This window comes from Mastigoproctus giganteus, chromosome 11 (genome assembly GCF_048544385.1).
Source record: "Mastigoproctus giganteus isolate SK-2022 chromosome 11, ASM4854438v1, whole genome shotgun sequence".
Taxonomy (NCBI): Eukaryota; Metazoa; Arthropoda; class Arachnida; order Uropygi; family Thelyphonidae; genus Mastigoproctus; species Mastigoproctus giganteus.
The window spans coordinates 178,413,177-178,428,210 of record NC_143585.1 but is presented as its reverse complement, the minus strand read 5'-3'; the positions used below and the strand labels follow the sequence as shown (position 1 = coordinate 178,428,210).

Sequence of the window (15,034 nt, the reverse complement as noted above, 5' to 3'; positions counted from 1 at the left end):
GAGGTGAACAAGTGAATTAATGTTGATTGAGTCGAAGGCAGCTTCCAGGTCGACGTACGTGACGGCAAACTCCAGATATCCATACTACTAATATATGGTTATTAGTATTAGTAATGGCCGTATGGTGCAAGAAAGCCTATGGCTTATGCTGCACCAGCCAAAAAAAAAAAAAAAAAAAAAAAAAAAATCCGAACAAAACAATGATAAAAACAAAAATTAAATAAATAAATAAATAATAATAATTAATAAATAAATAAAAATAATAAAATGAAATAAAAATAAATAAAAAGGAAATTAATCCTATCATCCTATGCGCTTCCCTTACCCGAAAGTACTATCCAGATGACCTTTGAATTTCCCCAAACTGTCGGCCTCTAGCACCCATGAAGGCAATTTATTCCAGTAATTTATAACTCGCTGGCTAAAATAGAACTTCCTGCAGTCCAATCTAAACATTTCCCCCCGTAACTTGAATTTATGTCCCCTAGTTCTAGCATCATTTATAATCTTGAAAATTTCGTCCTCATTCATTTTACTGATGCCTCTCAGAGCCTTAAACACCTCAATCAAATCTCCTCTAAGGTGTCTAGTTTCCAAACTCTGCAACCCACATATTCGAAGTCTTTCTTCATAAGGACGCCCTTTTGCCGATCTCACCAGGCGAGTTACCCTTCTTTGCACCCTTTCAAGAAGCTCGATGTCTTACTTCAGGTGCGGTCTCCATACTTGAACACAGTATTCCAAGTGTGGTCTAACATAAGCCTTATATAATGGGATTATCACGTCCCTATCTCTACTTGCAAAAGTTCGATAGATCATCGATAGGACACCATGGGCCTTCCTTGCAACCTGTTTACAATGCTCAGAGAATTTCATGTCTGACCGTATCGTAACACCCAAGTCCCTTTCCTCCAGTACTGGGTTTAGTTGAACTCCACCAAGTGAATAAGTTATTTTGGGATTACTGTTTCCCAGATGTAATACCTTACACTTTGTTGGATTAAAGCACAGCTGCTTTTTCTGACCATTCTTGAAGTCTATCTAGGTCTCTCTGAAGAAGCTCAGCTTGACAGTGATCATTAACTACTCTATCAATTTTAACATCATCTGCAAATTTAGACATCACGCGCTCTATCCCTTCATCAATGTCGTTTATGAAAATTAAAAACAACAGTGGTCCTAATACTGATCCTTGGGGAACCCCACTTCTTACATCAACCCAATCTGAGGAAAAACCATTTATCACAACCCTCTGCCTCCTGCCCTGAAGCCATCCTTCTATCCATCTAAGGATTTTCCCAGTGATTCCAACCTGTTCCAGCTTATAAAGCAACCGCTCATGTGGGACTGAGTCAAAAGCTTTGCTGAAATCTAAATAAACAATGTCGAAATGATTCCCTAAATCCAGCTCGTGAGTGACCCTTTCGAAATAGCGAACCAGATTTGTTAAACATGATTTTCCCTTTACGAAACCATGCTGAGTATCCTTGAGAATTTCAATTCGATCCAAATGATCCTGAATTCCACCCTTGATCATTGCCTCCATGATTTTCCCTACTACTGAAGTCAGACTGACAGGTCGATAATTTCCAACTTCACTTTTAGAGCCACCCTTATGTATGGGAGATACATTTGCACTTTTCCAATCCAAGGGAATCTCCCCAGAGTCTAATGATGCTCGCATAATTAGCCTCAATGGTTCAATGCACTCGCTTGCCGCCTCTCTTAAGATTATAGGGTATATTCCATCAACTCCAGGAGCTTTACTGGTCTGTAGGCTCGAAAGTTTTTCCATTAAATAATCTTGCGAAATTTCAATATCATTAATTACATTTTTTTTAACTTCGCTCCCACAATTTCCCTTTGCCACAAAAGGCTTTTCATTTGTAAATATCGATGCAAAATAACTGTTGAGTTCATCTGCAACGGCAGCTGGTGTATTTATTACTATCCCCTTTCCCTTACGTAAAGGTCCGATCTGGTTTGTCCTGCTCTTCTTGGCATTTATATATGTGAAGAATTCTTTATTCCCCCTCTTTGCTCTGTTTGCAAGTGATTTCTCATAAACTGCCTTTGCCTGTCGAACCTTTTCTGTGGCTCTATTACACTTCACCTTGTAGCTGTTATAGGCTTCAGTACTTTTTATTGCTCTGTAACCTTTCCATGCCACCTTTTTCTGCTCAAGTAATGCGGCAACTTCACTATTCATCCAACTTGGAACCCTTCTCGTGGAGTATTTTTTTAATGGTATATACGCATTCAAGGCATCTGTGATTAATGTTTTAAAAGCGTACCACAGTTCAATTGTATTCATTCTCTGCGCGATATCTACCCAGTTAATAGAGGCCATGTAGTACCTTAAGGCATCGTAATTTCCTTTTCTGAAATTAAAACCCATTCCTTTGCCTTTTACTTCTGCTGCCTCTCTCGTCATCATCCACCGTAGAACTCTGTGTTCACTTCCTGCTACTGGTTCCTCTACTGTCAGCCCTGTTATGTCATCTGATTCATGTGTGATGATGAGGTCTAGGATATTCTTTTCTCTAGTACTTTCCCTGACATGTTGATACAAATAACAGTCACTAGTTGATTTAAAAATTTTGTTCCCCATGTCGAGTTTCCTTCTCATTTACTCCAATCAATTAGAGGCAAATTGAAATCACCCATAATAAGGCATTGACGCTTACTTGCCCATTCCATTTGCATGTAGAGGCTTTTGTCATAATCTTCACAATCACCTGGTCTGTAGATTACTCCTACTCGCATTATACCTTTGTTTCCAACTATCTCACACCATACAGACTCTATACTAGCATGTGAAACGTCTGAATCCGGGAAAGCTATCGTCGCACTCAGGCTGCTTCTGATAAGAAGCATTACCCCACCACCCCTTCTATCTAACCTATCCTTCCTAAATACATTATACAAGCCGTACTGAAACTCATCATCGCCAATTTCCGGGTGGCACCACGTCCCCGTAATTCCTATTATGTCCGCGTTACTTGTTTTAACCAGCAGTTCGAATTCGCTCATTTTATTGACGACACTTCTAACGTTACTGTATAAACAATTAAGATTTACTGTTCTTGCATATTTGTATAACAACCCTAACACAACCCTTGAAGTTTTTTAGGCTCTCTTCCCTGATATTAGCTACCCGCTCACGTGAAACGTCTTTGCCCCCAGAACATCTAGATAATACGTCCAGTTGGGGTAACAGATAAGAACTCTTAAGGTATGTGTGGAAGAGTTACATTGACCAATATTATCAGATAAACGCATGTTAGTATTACCCACATCCCCCCTATCTAGCAGTTTCCCTGAACCTTTAAGGTATCCTCAATAATACTGGCAAAAACGTTTGCACCACCTTTGTTTAAGTGTATCCCGTCTCTACAAAACAAATTCCTTCTACCTACAAGTGTGGGCCATGCTGATAGAAATTTACCCCCTAAAGCCTTGCAGAGTCCTTCAAGTCTTGAGTTAATCCACAAGGCTCTTAACATATAATCCCTCCTATCGTGTCTGGGCAGAATTGCAGACACATAGACATTATGGCCTAGCTCGCGACATTTCCTCAGCATGGTCCTGTATTTTTCCAACAAATCGTCAGATCGTGTACGTTTAATATCGTTTGTCCCCACATGAATAATAATATTTTCTTTACCCCCTTTAAAATCTGACAGTCTGTTGGTGACATCATCAATAGTTGCTCCCGGCAGACATACCCTGGTTCTCCTCCACCTATCTTTATTACAAAAAATATTCCCCGTTTCCCTGACAATGGAGTGTCCTAATAAAACAATGTCCTTTTTAACCAGAGTAGTTTGCACTTGGTTTTTCTGTTTTGAGGCTCGAATCGGGTGTGCATCACTTGGTAGATTACTGGAGTTTTGAGTCCCTGACGAGCTCCCAGATGCATTATTTTCGAGGGCAAGCACTCGTTTTTTCAGGGACTCAAATTGTTCCCTCAGTGCACCAAATTGTAATTTAAGATCGGTGCACTCCTTACATCGATCACAAAGAAAAGAATCCCCAGGTGAGCTAGGATTAATCACCAGGTCGACCTTGGAAAACATTCCACAGGTTCCACAACGGATTAAATCATGACTCACCCGTAAATCGCCATCTGCTATTTCCGTGTGAGTCACGATACCCTGTGACGTGTTTAAGGCAGATCTCGTAACTACCATTATAAAATTAAATAAATATCAATGAAAGTAACTTTAAAAAATCATATCTATAATATTATTAAATCAAACAGTTACAGGAAAACCTATAACAAAATAATCCAACAATATCTAAATAAATCAAATATTTAAAAGCACTATCCAAAAGTAAACCACTTAACTGAGGAGCCCTGTCTAAGCGCGTCCGCTCACCTCGAATGCCTCGAAATCTTATCCTCGAAATCTTATTAAGCTACAAAGGAACAAAGGATTGTACTCATTTGTCTTGTTTTATAAAAAGGGCTGCATTTGAGTGCATCACCATAATGCCTGTGTTAATGAGATCATCATTATACTCCAAGATGCGACTCCCATCGGGAAAGGAGTACCGATGATGTTCAGCGAGACCAGTGAGTTTGACTTCAGTGGAGGGGCGGTAACATCATAATGCCTGTGATTAAGCATTCAATACAGGACGATCGCGACAAGAATGGCGACAGAAGTCTGAAGAATGGTATCATTAATGGACCACGGCATGGGTTGGTGAAAGAAAGGTACTACCTGATCAATCTAGTTAATTATTATGACGAAGTTATAAAACAGTTGGATGCAAGAAATAGATTTAATATTAGTTTATTTTAACTTCAATAAAGCTTTTGATACGTTCTCCATCAAAGGCTGTAATATATAGTGTGCAAATTGGAATCGATAGCAAGATCGTTAGATCAAGAATTGGCTATAAGGGACAGAGTAGATGTCTTAAACCGAAATAATTATTGTCTCATTGCACTAACTAGCTGTCTAGGCAAACTAATGAAAAGAAGAGATCGATGTGATTCGACGTGATCGACGACACGATTAACGTGGATCTGAAAAAGTAACAAACATTGTTCAACTTAATTTGCTTTTCTAAAAGGCCAAACAACGTTAGACGACCAACTTATAGAGAAAACTCGACATGCAACGCCTTTCTTGGGAAGCAGCATCAAGTCATGCTCTGCTTCGATTCAGAGGAAGTCAATTATACCGCATGACGATACGGAATTATGAAGTATATTCGACTGGAGGTCATCTCCTCTTATACGTTCAGAAATTTTAACAACAGCAAACTTTCCAAGTATGAGAGGTTTTTTTTTTTTTTTTTTTTTTTTTTGCTGGTCTCCGTGCTGGGAAACTAGGTACTGGATTGTTGGCATCCACTGGCATTGCACTTCCTCCACTGGGTGCGGGGAGAATTGTGTATTTGACACAGATAGTAGAGACAGGCCTGCCTCGTAGCGAGGGACGGACACCAGACAGCAATTGCCCAGGTGTAGGCTGCTCCCTGGTGGCTTGAAACAACATAACCGACACAAAGATTTATTACATTACCTAACCCAATTCGCATTTCAGGCCTATTTACAGAAGTCTGTAGAAAAAAGCCAGTGAATACAGGTGGATTGGACGTTTGTCTAGGGTCCACCGAAAGACTTACATTCCCAGGTATGAGTGCCTACTACTTTTTCCAATTTTTGTCCAAGCAGGACTTTCGCAAGGCTTCACCCTCGGTGCTATTCTGCTTCCAATCACAATATATACAATAACAAACAAATTCCGATGCTTAGTACATCGATTTCAGTATTCCTCACCATTCGAAAACATGCGAACTGTACAACGCCAATTTCAAGGACCCGTAAACATATTCAGCACAAATAAATGGCTTTTGATCTTCAAAAAAAAAAAAAAAAAATCCGTATGTATTCCTTTTTTGTAGGAAGTGCAACCCATATATGGGTCGCATTTTCTACAGAATGGAATGATACATCCAGAACTCAAACTTGATGCATGTATCATCCCAGTAGAAAGTTCATCCCATGATTTGGCTTTATCTCAAACTAGGAATTAACTTTCATAAAGCATATCAAACATTTACGAATGACGTGATATTAAAAAAAAAACAAAAACCTGAATATTTTAAAGGTCTTACTTGCAATGATATTGGGAGCAGATCGGTGGATTCTTCTCTGACTATACCGAGCCTTGATGAAATTAAGGCTGGATAATGTGCGACTCCGTTAAACGTGATGGCCTAAATTATCTATATTTATTACGTCACTGTACACTGCATTTAACTTAATGAGCTTTCACACATTATTCATTCCAGGCTTAGATGGAGAAGCTCATGATCCGCCCGCCCCCTTACAACTGAGAAGGGGGGAACCTTCTCAGTTGTAAGGAACCAAGACAATCCCACCTTCTTCCATTGACCGCAAATCCTATCCATAGTTTTGCTGATGATAGTACATTGCATTACACCTTCCAGTTACAGAAACTTTTCCACGTACAGACAGCCTCAACTTCTCGAAAATCCTTCACCAAATTCTTTAAATGCTGATCTCCAGATAATTCTCCAGTAGATTAATGATAAATAAAACTTAGTCCCGTCGTATATCTCAAAGAAAAATAGTCTACTGCTCTTAAGCTTATCTTTGATGGCACTCTGATTTCTAGGCAATAATATAAATATATAAATATTTTTTATTTGTTCTCCCATACTCAATAAAGTGTTAGAATGGTGAGTGACAAATTCTCTTCACGCAATAAATGCCAGGGGATGATATTATCATCCCCTGGCATTTATTTCTCTCTCAGTTTTATTTTTTGCTCTCGGCGTACAGAACACCAAGAAGCATGAGAAAAGTTCTGGAGGACCCACCCCATATGTGCGGTGGCAGCCCCAGAACTAAAAAGAAGAGCTAGGTTAATTAATGACCTATCTCTCCACTCCCTGATTCATAGATTGTCTGTTTCTGTAGACACTCCACGATCAGTGTGCTTCTCAATTGCCATCGGTAATTCTTCCCGACTCTCTTCCACAACAGTCCAAACACGTACTAGTAAGCAGCATCCTTTCACTGGCCAACTCCCTACTCAGAAGACCAACTTTTCTTCTTTTCGCTTATTTCTTCAACTTATGTTTTCTGGAACAACCTGCCTTCACATATATTTCCTGAGAATCACAATCCACAGAAAACTAGAGTCAATAAATAAATAAATAAATAAAATATTTCACGAAGTAGAGCCATTTTAGTCAAAGAGTGTGGACATGTGTTTTTGTAAAGGGCGGCTCCTAGAACGTGAGTTCAACTCCGCCTCGTATCTCTGTGAAGAACAGTATCACTACAATTGGGCCAGATGTGTGTGACGTCGGTTTGTGTGTATTATGTGCGTGTTCTGTTGTTGTGTCTGGACTCTTGGCTACCCAGAAGCATCACTCACCTGGACAGATGATTCTGGGTACTCGTCCACACCACGGGAACGTGGGCCAGTCCCAACGGAACACGTACCGTCTCAATATGAGACTCTAACCCACCTGGTGTTACCAGCAGGTGGGCCAGGATCCTCTGGGGGGCCCATTCCAGAGGGACTTGAGCAAAAAAAAACACAAACATTCACCCGTGGTGCAGGTTTTGAGAGAAGAAAGAAAAATAAAAAAAAGAAAGAAAGAAAGGGAAAAAAAGAAAAAGAAGGGAAAAAAAGATAAGAAGGAAGAAGAAAAAAAAGAAAAGAAGGAAGAAGAAAAAAAGAGAGAGGTGAGGAAAGGAAAAAATATAAATAAAAATAAAATAGAATAATAATATACCTGGAAAGGTCATTAGGTTGATCTTTGATCGGTGCTTGAGGTTATGTTGCTACCGCATTAGATTTAAGCACATCTTTCCTTCTGGCAAAGACAGCAGCTGCAAAAGCCTGGAATGCAGACAAGTGATGTGGGGTCAGAACAAGTTGGTCAACTTGATTTATGCTGAAGGATGGGACTTCATTTCGCAGCTCATTCCTAATGTCTTCATAGTTTGTGGAGAAGATGTTGCCAGTTTTCTTTGCTCCACAGAAACAGAGGTCAGTGTTTAACAGGCCTAGCTGGTGGAGTGTTTCGTTAAGGGATCCATGCCCAGTAATGAGATACGTTGTTTCCCGACTAATTGTAAACCACGAACTAACCTTCTTCGACATCACAAAGGAGACATCCGGTAGGAAATTTCTGGTTACAGTGCCATCAGTTCAATTGTCCCACTTTGTTTGCCAGACATTTATTAGCTCTTTAAAGCATCGAGCTTTTTCCCTTTTATTGTATTATTCAGCGATAGGTCTATATCCATGGAGGTAGGTGTATTCCTTTTTTGAGCCTGAAGCATAATCCTCTAAATGTTACATAAAGGTCTAATGGTAGAGTCCCAGCAATAACCTGGATTGCCGCAGTGGACACCGTTCGACAGATGCGATGTGTTGCTAGTAGCATAGCCCTCTGGATTGAGTTGAGTTTTTGATTCATTTTGACGATTAGCACTCTGTGGAACTAAGCTCCGGCCGAAAATGAGATTATGGGAAGGAATACCACTTTATAGTAAAGGGGCAGGGTACTCCTGGACAGGAACCATTAATTTCTTGAAATTCTAATGATGGATGCTGTAAACTTCCTGATTTTTTCACGAAGTTGTTGTTGTAGGTGAGGTAGGAATGATAGCCTGTGGTCTATGCTCACGCCCAAGACCCAGGCCTGCACGACCAGGGGTAGCTGGATACGATTAATTATGACCTGGGGGGCCTTCTTATGTCAAGTTTGGTTTTGAAAATCATCGTCTTTGTTTTGGTGGGATTAATCTGAAGTTTGTTGGTTGCCACCCAGGAGGTGAGACTATCAAGGACTTTCTGCGCTCTCAGTTCAAGGACCGATCTTGAATGGCCTGAGATGATGACAGTCAAATAATCGGCAAATGCAATGACTTTAGTATGTTCAAATGATTTGTGTAGCCAGTTTTGAAGCACCATGTTCCAGACCAGGGGTCCCAGAACCGACCCCTGTGGACACCCCCGGTAAACAGGCCTGTGGATCTGTTGGTATTTAGATTTTACGATGATCGATCGCTCTGAAAAGTAGTTTCGGATTAGCCAATAGAGATTGTGAGGGCATTCTGCCGATCTGAGGCGTTCCAGGGCTCTTTCCCACCACATGTTGTCGAAGGCCCTCTCAAAATCAATGAACAAGGCAATTTCATACTTGTAATTGGCTATCTCCAGATGCAGGACCAGGTCTGAGAGGGTCTCCTCACAGGAACTACCTGGGGTAAATCCATATTGTGCAGGCGAGATAAGATTCCGAGAAAGAAACAGATTTGTAATATGAGAACTATTAACCGTTCTAGGATTTTTCCCATGTTGGCCAGAAGTGTTATGGGTCTGAAGGATCTCGGCTCTGTAATTGGTTTATTGGGCTTGCCAATGAGACGGAGTAGTGCAGTCTTCCAGATTTGTGGGAAACAAGAGTGAGAGACATTTGTTGTATAACAGTAGCAGGAACTCAGGTTTAATTTTATGTAGTGTAATGATGAAAGCATATTCCACCATGTCCAGTCCAGGGCATTTTTTGATGTTAATCTTCTTAAGAACTGCTTCAAGTTCCAGTTTTGTGAATTGGTCAGTTTGCACTGACGTTTGGTATTTTTCATTGTCTCTTCTGATTGTACTGTGTTCTGGAAGGTCTTCCAGGGGATTATCATCAGGAAAGAGTTTGTTGAGAATGGCGTTGATTGAGTCAGTCCAGTTAGAGATTTCCTGCTGATCAGATTTGATGGTTCGAAAAAATGTCAGACGCGAGAGTCTTGTCTCGTGCTAACTTGTACAGTTAATCCCCATGGATTCGTATTACCTGATTCATTTACAAAGTTGGACCAGGTCTCTTTCTTTCTTTTTGCTATTTTCCTGGTATATGTATTTTTCTTATTTATGTAGTCTCTATAAAGATGGGTGACATCAGGAGCTGGCCAGTCTCTGTGGGTTTGATATTGTTTTCTCGCTCTGTGGACATCTCTCCTTAGACTGGTCAATTCTGTTGTCCACCAAGCGCAGGGTCTGGCGCAAACTCTCTTCTTACTTGCCGACCTATAAGATGCCTTGGTTATGGCGATTTGAATGTTTTCTGCCAGTTCTTCAGCCGAAAGCGCTGTGAGATTTTTCTTTTCTTTTTTTTTTTCTTTTGGTAGTTATTGGCGCATCGGCTTCTGTGGCCATAATGCACCTCCCAAAGTTTTTGCAGTACTTTGATCCAAGCCCGAGGCGGGATTCGAACCCGCGACCTTTGGGTTGCCAGGCAGGTGCTTTACCCACTCGGCCCGCTGTGAGATAGGAGGAGTCGGATTCTGGAAAGTCCTGTTTAATGGATTCTTCAAATGTTGCCCAATCTACCTTTTTCATGGAGAATCGAACAAAGCCAGGCTGTTTTTCATGGAGATGGACTGGCAGTTGGTTATTAGTAATGTGGAAATATATAACTCTGTGGTCACTAAGCGTCCGGTCTGGAATGGTTGTCCAGTTCTGTATATGTGTTCGGAGATCGTTGATAGTAATGGTTACATGAATATTTCACTGTCCTATTGAACTGCAATATGTAGGTAGTTGGCTTGGTAGATTCTGGATGGTTAGGTTCCTGGTGAGGATAAGATCTTCCAGCAGCATGTCCTGGTGGTTCATTGGCTCTACACGAGGTTTGCAACCTGCCTTCATATCAGGCACCACTCAATGTTCTTCTACTAAATATCTCTCTATTGTCCACCCTCTGGACAGTTCGAGGAATCCCTTAACTATCTTGACCATACATTAGACTTTTTAGGCTCAAAGAACATCCTAATTATGGCTAACGTAGTAGTAGTAGTAGTAGTGACATGTGATGCAAGAAAGCAAATGTAAGAGCTTATGCAGCATCAGCCAAAAAAAAAAAAAAAAATCACACCATTCCCTCCAAATGCCTGTCCAGTTCCTCCTTAAATTTATTCAACCTATCAACTTCCACAACGACAGATGGAAGTTTGTTCCAGCAATTAGCCACCCGCTGGCTAAAGGCAAATTTCCGCACATCTGTTCTACATCTGTCTTTTCTTAATTTCATTTTATGCTCCCTTAGAGAGAGAGAGAGAGAGAGAGAGAGAGAGAGAGAGAGAGAGAGAGAGAGAGAGAGAGAGAGAGAGAGAGAATCTTTAATTCCCTTCACGGCCAAAAAGCCAGGGGTTTACATTTTTACAGCCTCCCGAAACTTCCGGGAAACTCGAACAATTATTTACAAAATGAAAAAAGGTAATTTTACAAATGAAAACATATTTTGATACAAAGGCAAGAACTCCTTACGAGAGTTAAGTTTGATTGAGCTGACTTAACATCGAGATAAGAGCACTAGCTCAATCAGACAGGAACAGATGCAAGGTGCACATCAGTCATTGCTGATTAGTCCTACTAGTCATAGTTTTTTTCCGGTAAGTCTGGTCAACAGCGAATTTGTTCAGGTCGGCGTTAAGTGCCTGGGTTTGCTTGAACATCTGCTGAGGGAGGAACCTGTCCGAGAGATAGAGTCGTGCTGAATGCGAGTAGAGCTCAGGATTGGCCCTAAGGGCAGCAGGGGGGGGATCCTCCAGCCACAGGTATCCCAGAATGAAGGTGTTGCGATTATGCCTGTTATCATCTTGACTGTTGCTAGGAGGCGTTGGTCGTCGACCAAGGTGGAAAGCCATGGAATCCCGAGAGAGTTGGCAAGCTGCGTGGTACGAATCAGAGCTGGAAGGTTGTGCTTCCTGTTGGCCCACTTTAGGAGCCAGAATTCTGTGGCAAACAGTGGTTTCTTTATTGACGGTGCCGCTGACGCCCAAATTTCAGCAGCATAGAGTAAAGGTGGAAAGATAATTGTTCTTATGTACCTCACAGTTATCTTTTTATCTCTGATATGAAGGAGATGCTGTTTTGCTATCCACCGGAGTCTTGAAGCACGTGTGAGGAGCATATCCATGTGGGGGTTGAATCGAAGTTTTGGGTCGAATACAACGCCCAGATCACGATGGCTGGACACAATTGGGATGAGGGTGTTGCCGACCGAAGGCCGGAGTCTTGAAGCACGTGTGAGGAGCCTAATCTGAACAAGTGGAAGGATCCCATCAGAATTCAACGTGCTTAACCCATTCAAGGCCTTATACACCTCAATCAGATCACCGCGCAGGTGCCAAGTCTCCAGCCACTGCAATTTGCAGAACTTAAGCCTCTCTTGGTAAGAGAATCCCTTCATTCTCCTCACCAACTTTGTTGCCCTTCTTTGTACACGCTCAAATCTACATCCTTCCTAAAATGAGGCCTCCAGACCTGTACGCAGTACTCAAGGCGTGCAGGTCTGGAGGCCTCATTTTAGGAAGGACGTTAATGCGAAGTCTCACTTCTGGCACAGCTCAGTTCCTGATCCCCGAGTCAAAGAGTATTCTCGTTCCATTCCCTCTCAGATACAAAGAGAAGGGCATGGGTTCATTTCTCTGAGCAAAATTATTACTTCATTACTTGAAGTCGCCGTTCTTCAGAAACAGAAATATTTATTCAGCCCTCAGTGAGGCTTCTCTGCTTTAAGAGATAAAAAGTATCATTTATACGAGGGCTGTTCAATTAAGATTGATGATAATTTTTTTCCCACAACATGTCTTTATTAATTATCCATATTTTGATGGTCCTTTTCAAAGTAGTCTCCATTTGACGAAATACACCTACTCCGACTTTTCTGCCATTCTTCAAGAACACGGAAAGCCAATTTTTGACATGAGTCTGAGAATCGCTTCCGATGTGTTTCTTTAAAACTTCTGACGAGGGGAAACGTTTTCCTCGCAGCTCCTTCTTTAACTTCGGAAATAAAAATAAATCGCGGGGTAGAAGATCAGGACTGTAGGGAGGATGAGGAACATATTTGACACTAACGCTGGATAAGTACTCGATGACGGTATGAGCAATGTGAGGTGCCGCATTGTCGTGAAGCAGCATCCACTTACCTGGGTGAAGTTGTGTTCGTTTGCGACGAACGTAATCCCGCAAAGTGTGCAGTGCACTTCCGTAGTAAGGTCCCGTAACAGTCGTATGACGTGGCACGACATGCTGGTAAGCCACTCCTCGAGCGTCAAAAAAGAGATGACCATAACTTTACTAGGGGTAGCCACAACTTTGGCTTTTTCGTTGTTGGCGCGATGATGTGCACTTCCAAACTGTTGCTTACTGTCTGGGTCGAAATGCCGAAGCCACGTCTCATCCACCGTCTTGTGCAGAACCTCGCCGTCTTCAGTAACCCTCCGTTGCAGCTCCTGAAAAACTCCCGTGCGAACTTGCTGTCGCTCAGGTGTGTCGGCGTGCACAAACACGTGCCACACGCAAATGTCGTGGAGAATGCCGTGCGCGTTCATACGCTTCAGCCGATGTTTTCTTGAGATGGAAACAAAGCCTGAGAGCAGCGTATTGTTTGTTCCTCGCGTGTCACGTCCATTGTAACGGGCGAAACTGAATAGTCATAAACTTGACGGACCCAGGGTCACACCGTGCGCATCAATCAACTGCGCAGCTGCCACGTGACGCAGCTTAGTTTGGGCTTGAATTTTGCAGCTCAGCAGCAATTGGGACTGCGTAATTTTTCAAATAATCGCAGCACGGTTGTTCGTGAAAATTCGGTTAATTCTTTATTGAAGAGCCCTCGTACAAGGAGCGAGGGAGGGCTGTTCAATAAAGAATGGTTTCGTGTGTTTCTGGAGTTTTTACAAAGCTTGAGACTGACTTTGGTGAATCGGCCATTTCCACAAAATCGCGGAGCAAAAGGAAAGGAGTTTACGTTCTTGTCTGATAATTCAATATCTTTTAGCAGTACCATTATGCGCGAGAATAAACAGTTCTTGTCAGAGAACCTTTAAATTTTTATTATATTATAATGTTTTACTTTGGAACGCATGCTTTCAATGACATAAAATCTGCTTTGTCGTTTGTGTTTTGTTTTGAATTGTTTAGGGAGCAGTACACAAGTGGGCCCTCACACATTTCAGAACGTGTTATGGCCCACTCGTGTTCGTGTTTAAATGCACAGCTGAGTATTTTATTAAAAGACTAACCCGCTTATTTTTTCTCTCTCTCTCATCAGGTGGTGCGTCAACTTTACCTACTGGGCTTCCCTCGTTGTACTATAAAGGATTCGTTGGGTGCATTCGATCGGTAGTTGTGGATGGCGAAACTGTGGATATTGATAATCAAGGGACAATTGATTATTGCAAGGAATCGTGACATGGCGGGGACAATATGCGTTTTATTTTAGCAAAGAATCGCGATCCTCACTGAAATCGTAATGGACCACAATCATTAAAGAAGAACTGCTAGCTTTAGAGTTGGCGTTGTGGCCTTCTTGTACATAAGTGGTGGCAAAATTCGGTTTACAATAATTACGTTAAGTGTACAGTTTCACTGAGGTCTCACCAATAACTTTCATCGGCTTCTCAAGGAAACAGGCTCGTTTAATACTTAAGAAATGCCAGTAACGCGAGGATCTGGAAAGAAGAAACTGCGAAATTTTGCCACCAGGACTCGAGAGAAAATATCGTGTAAAATCACTGCTCCTTTCCTAATAAAAGAACACCCTGTTCTCACCAGTGCGGAAAAACTAACTTTAATTTCCTTTTCCTTGCAATGCCCGTTCAGTTTCACTCTAATCTGTTACCGTTTTCATTTGTTATGCTCAGGGGAACGACATTTCTAGGTTAACTGTAATAAACATCCTTTAAAATATGGTATTCGCATTTTTATTTGCACCACTTCACACCAGCTCGCAGCACCATTAATCTTTTACGTGTGCCATTCATCTACTGCGCAATAGTCCATCTTTGTAAAACTTTTTCCACGGTGCGTTGGACTCTGGCAGTGGCCATGCGCGGTAGTTTCTTTGCACCGCTGCGTGAATCTTATTAAACAAGAGCTAAGTGATTTCAAATTAAATTAAATTTAAGACGCATTTGAGATAAATACAGCAAAGTACTCGTAAGTAATGCCGCTAACAGGATTAT

The 15,034-nt window shown here is 41.5% G+C and overlaps 1 protein-coding gene across 5 annotated transcripts in view; it reads left to right on the top strand.

The window, feature by feature from the left end:
- LOC150078597 (agrin-like) overlaps positions 1 to 14,762 on the top strand; it is a 294,793-nt gene extending 280,031 nt beyond the window's left edge. For all 5 annotated transcript variants that reach the window (XM_090385000.1, XM_090384999.1, XM_090385001.1 and 2 more), the window contains one exon: positions 14,122 to 14,762. In XM_090385000.1, the coding sequence (XP_090241126.1) occupies positions 14,122 to 14,261 (140 nt within the window). In that variant the 3' untranslated portion in view covers positions 14,262 to 14,762. The remainder of the gene's footprint in view (positions 1 to 14,121) is intronic.
- Positions 14,763 to 15,034: the final 272 nt, after the last annotated feature.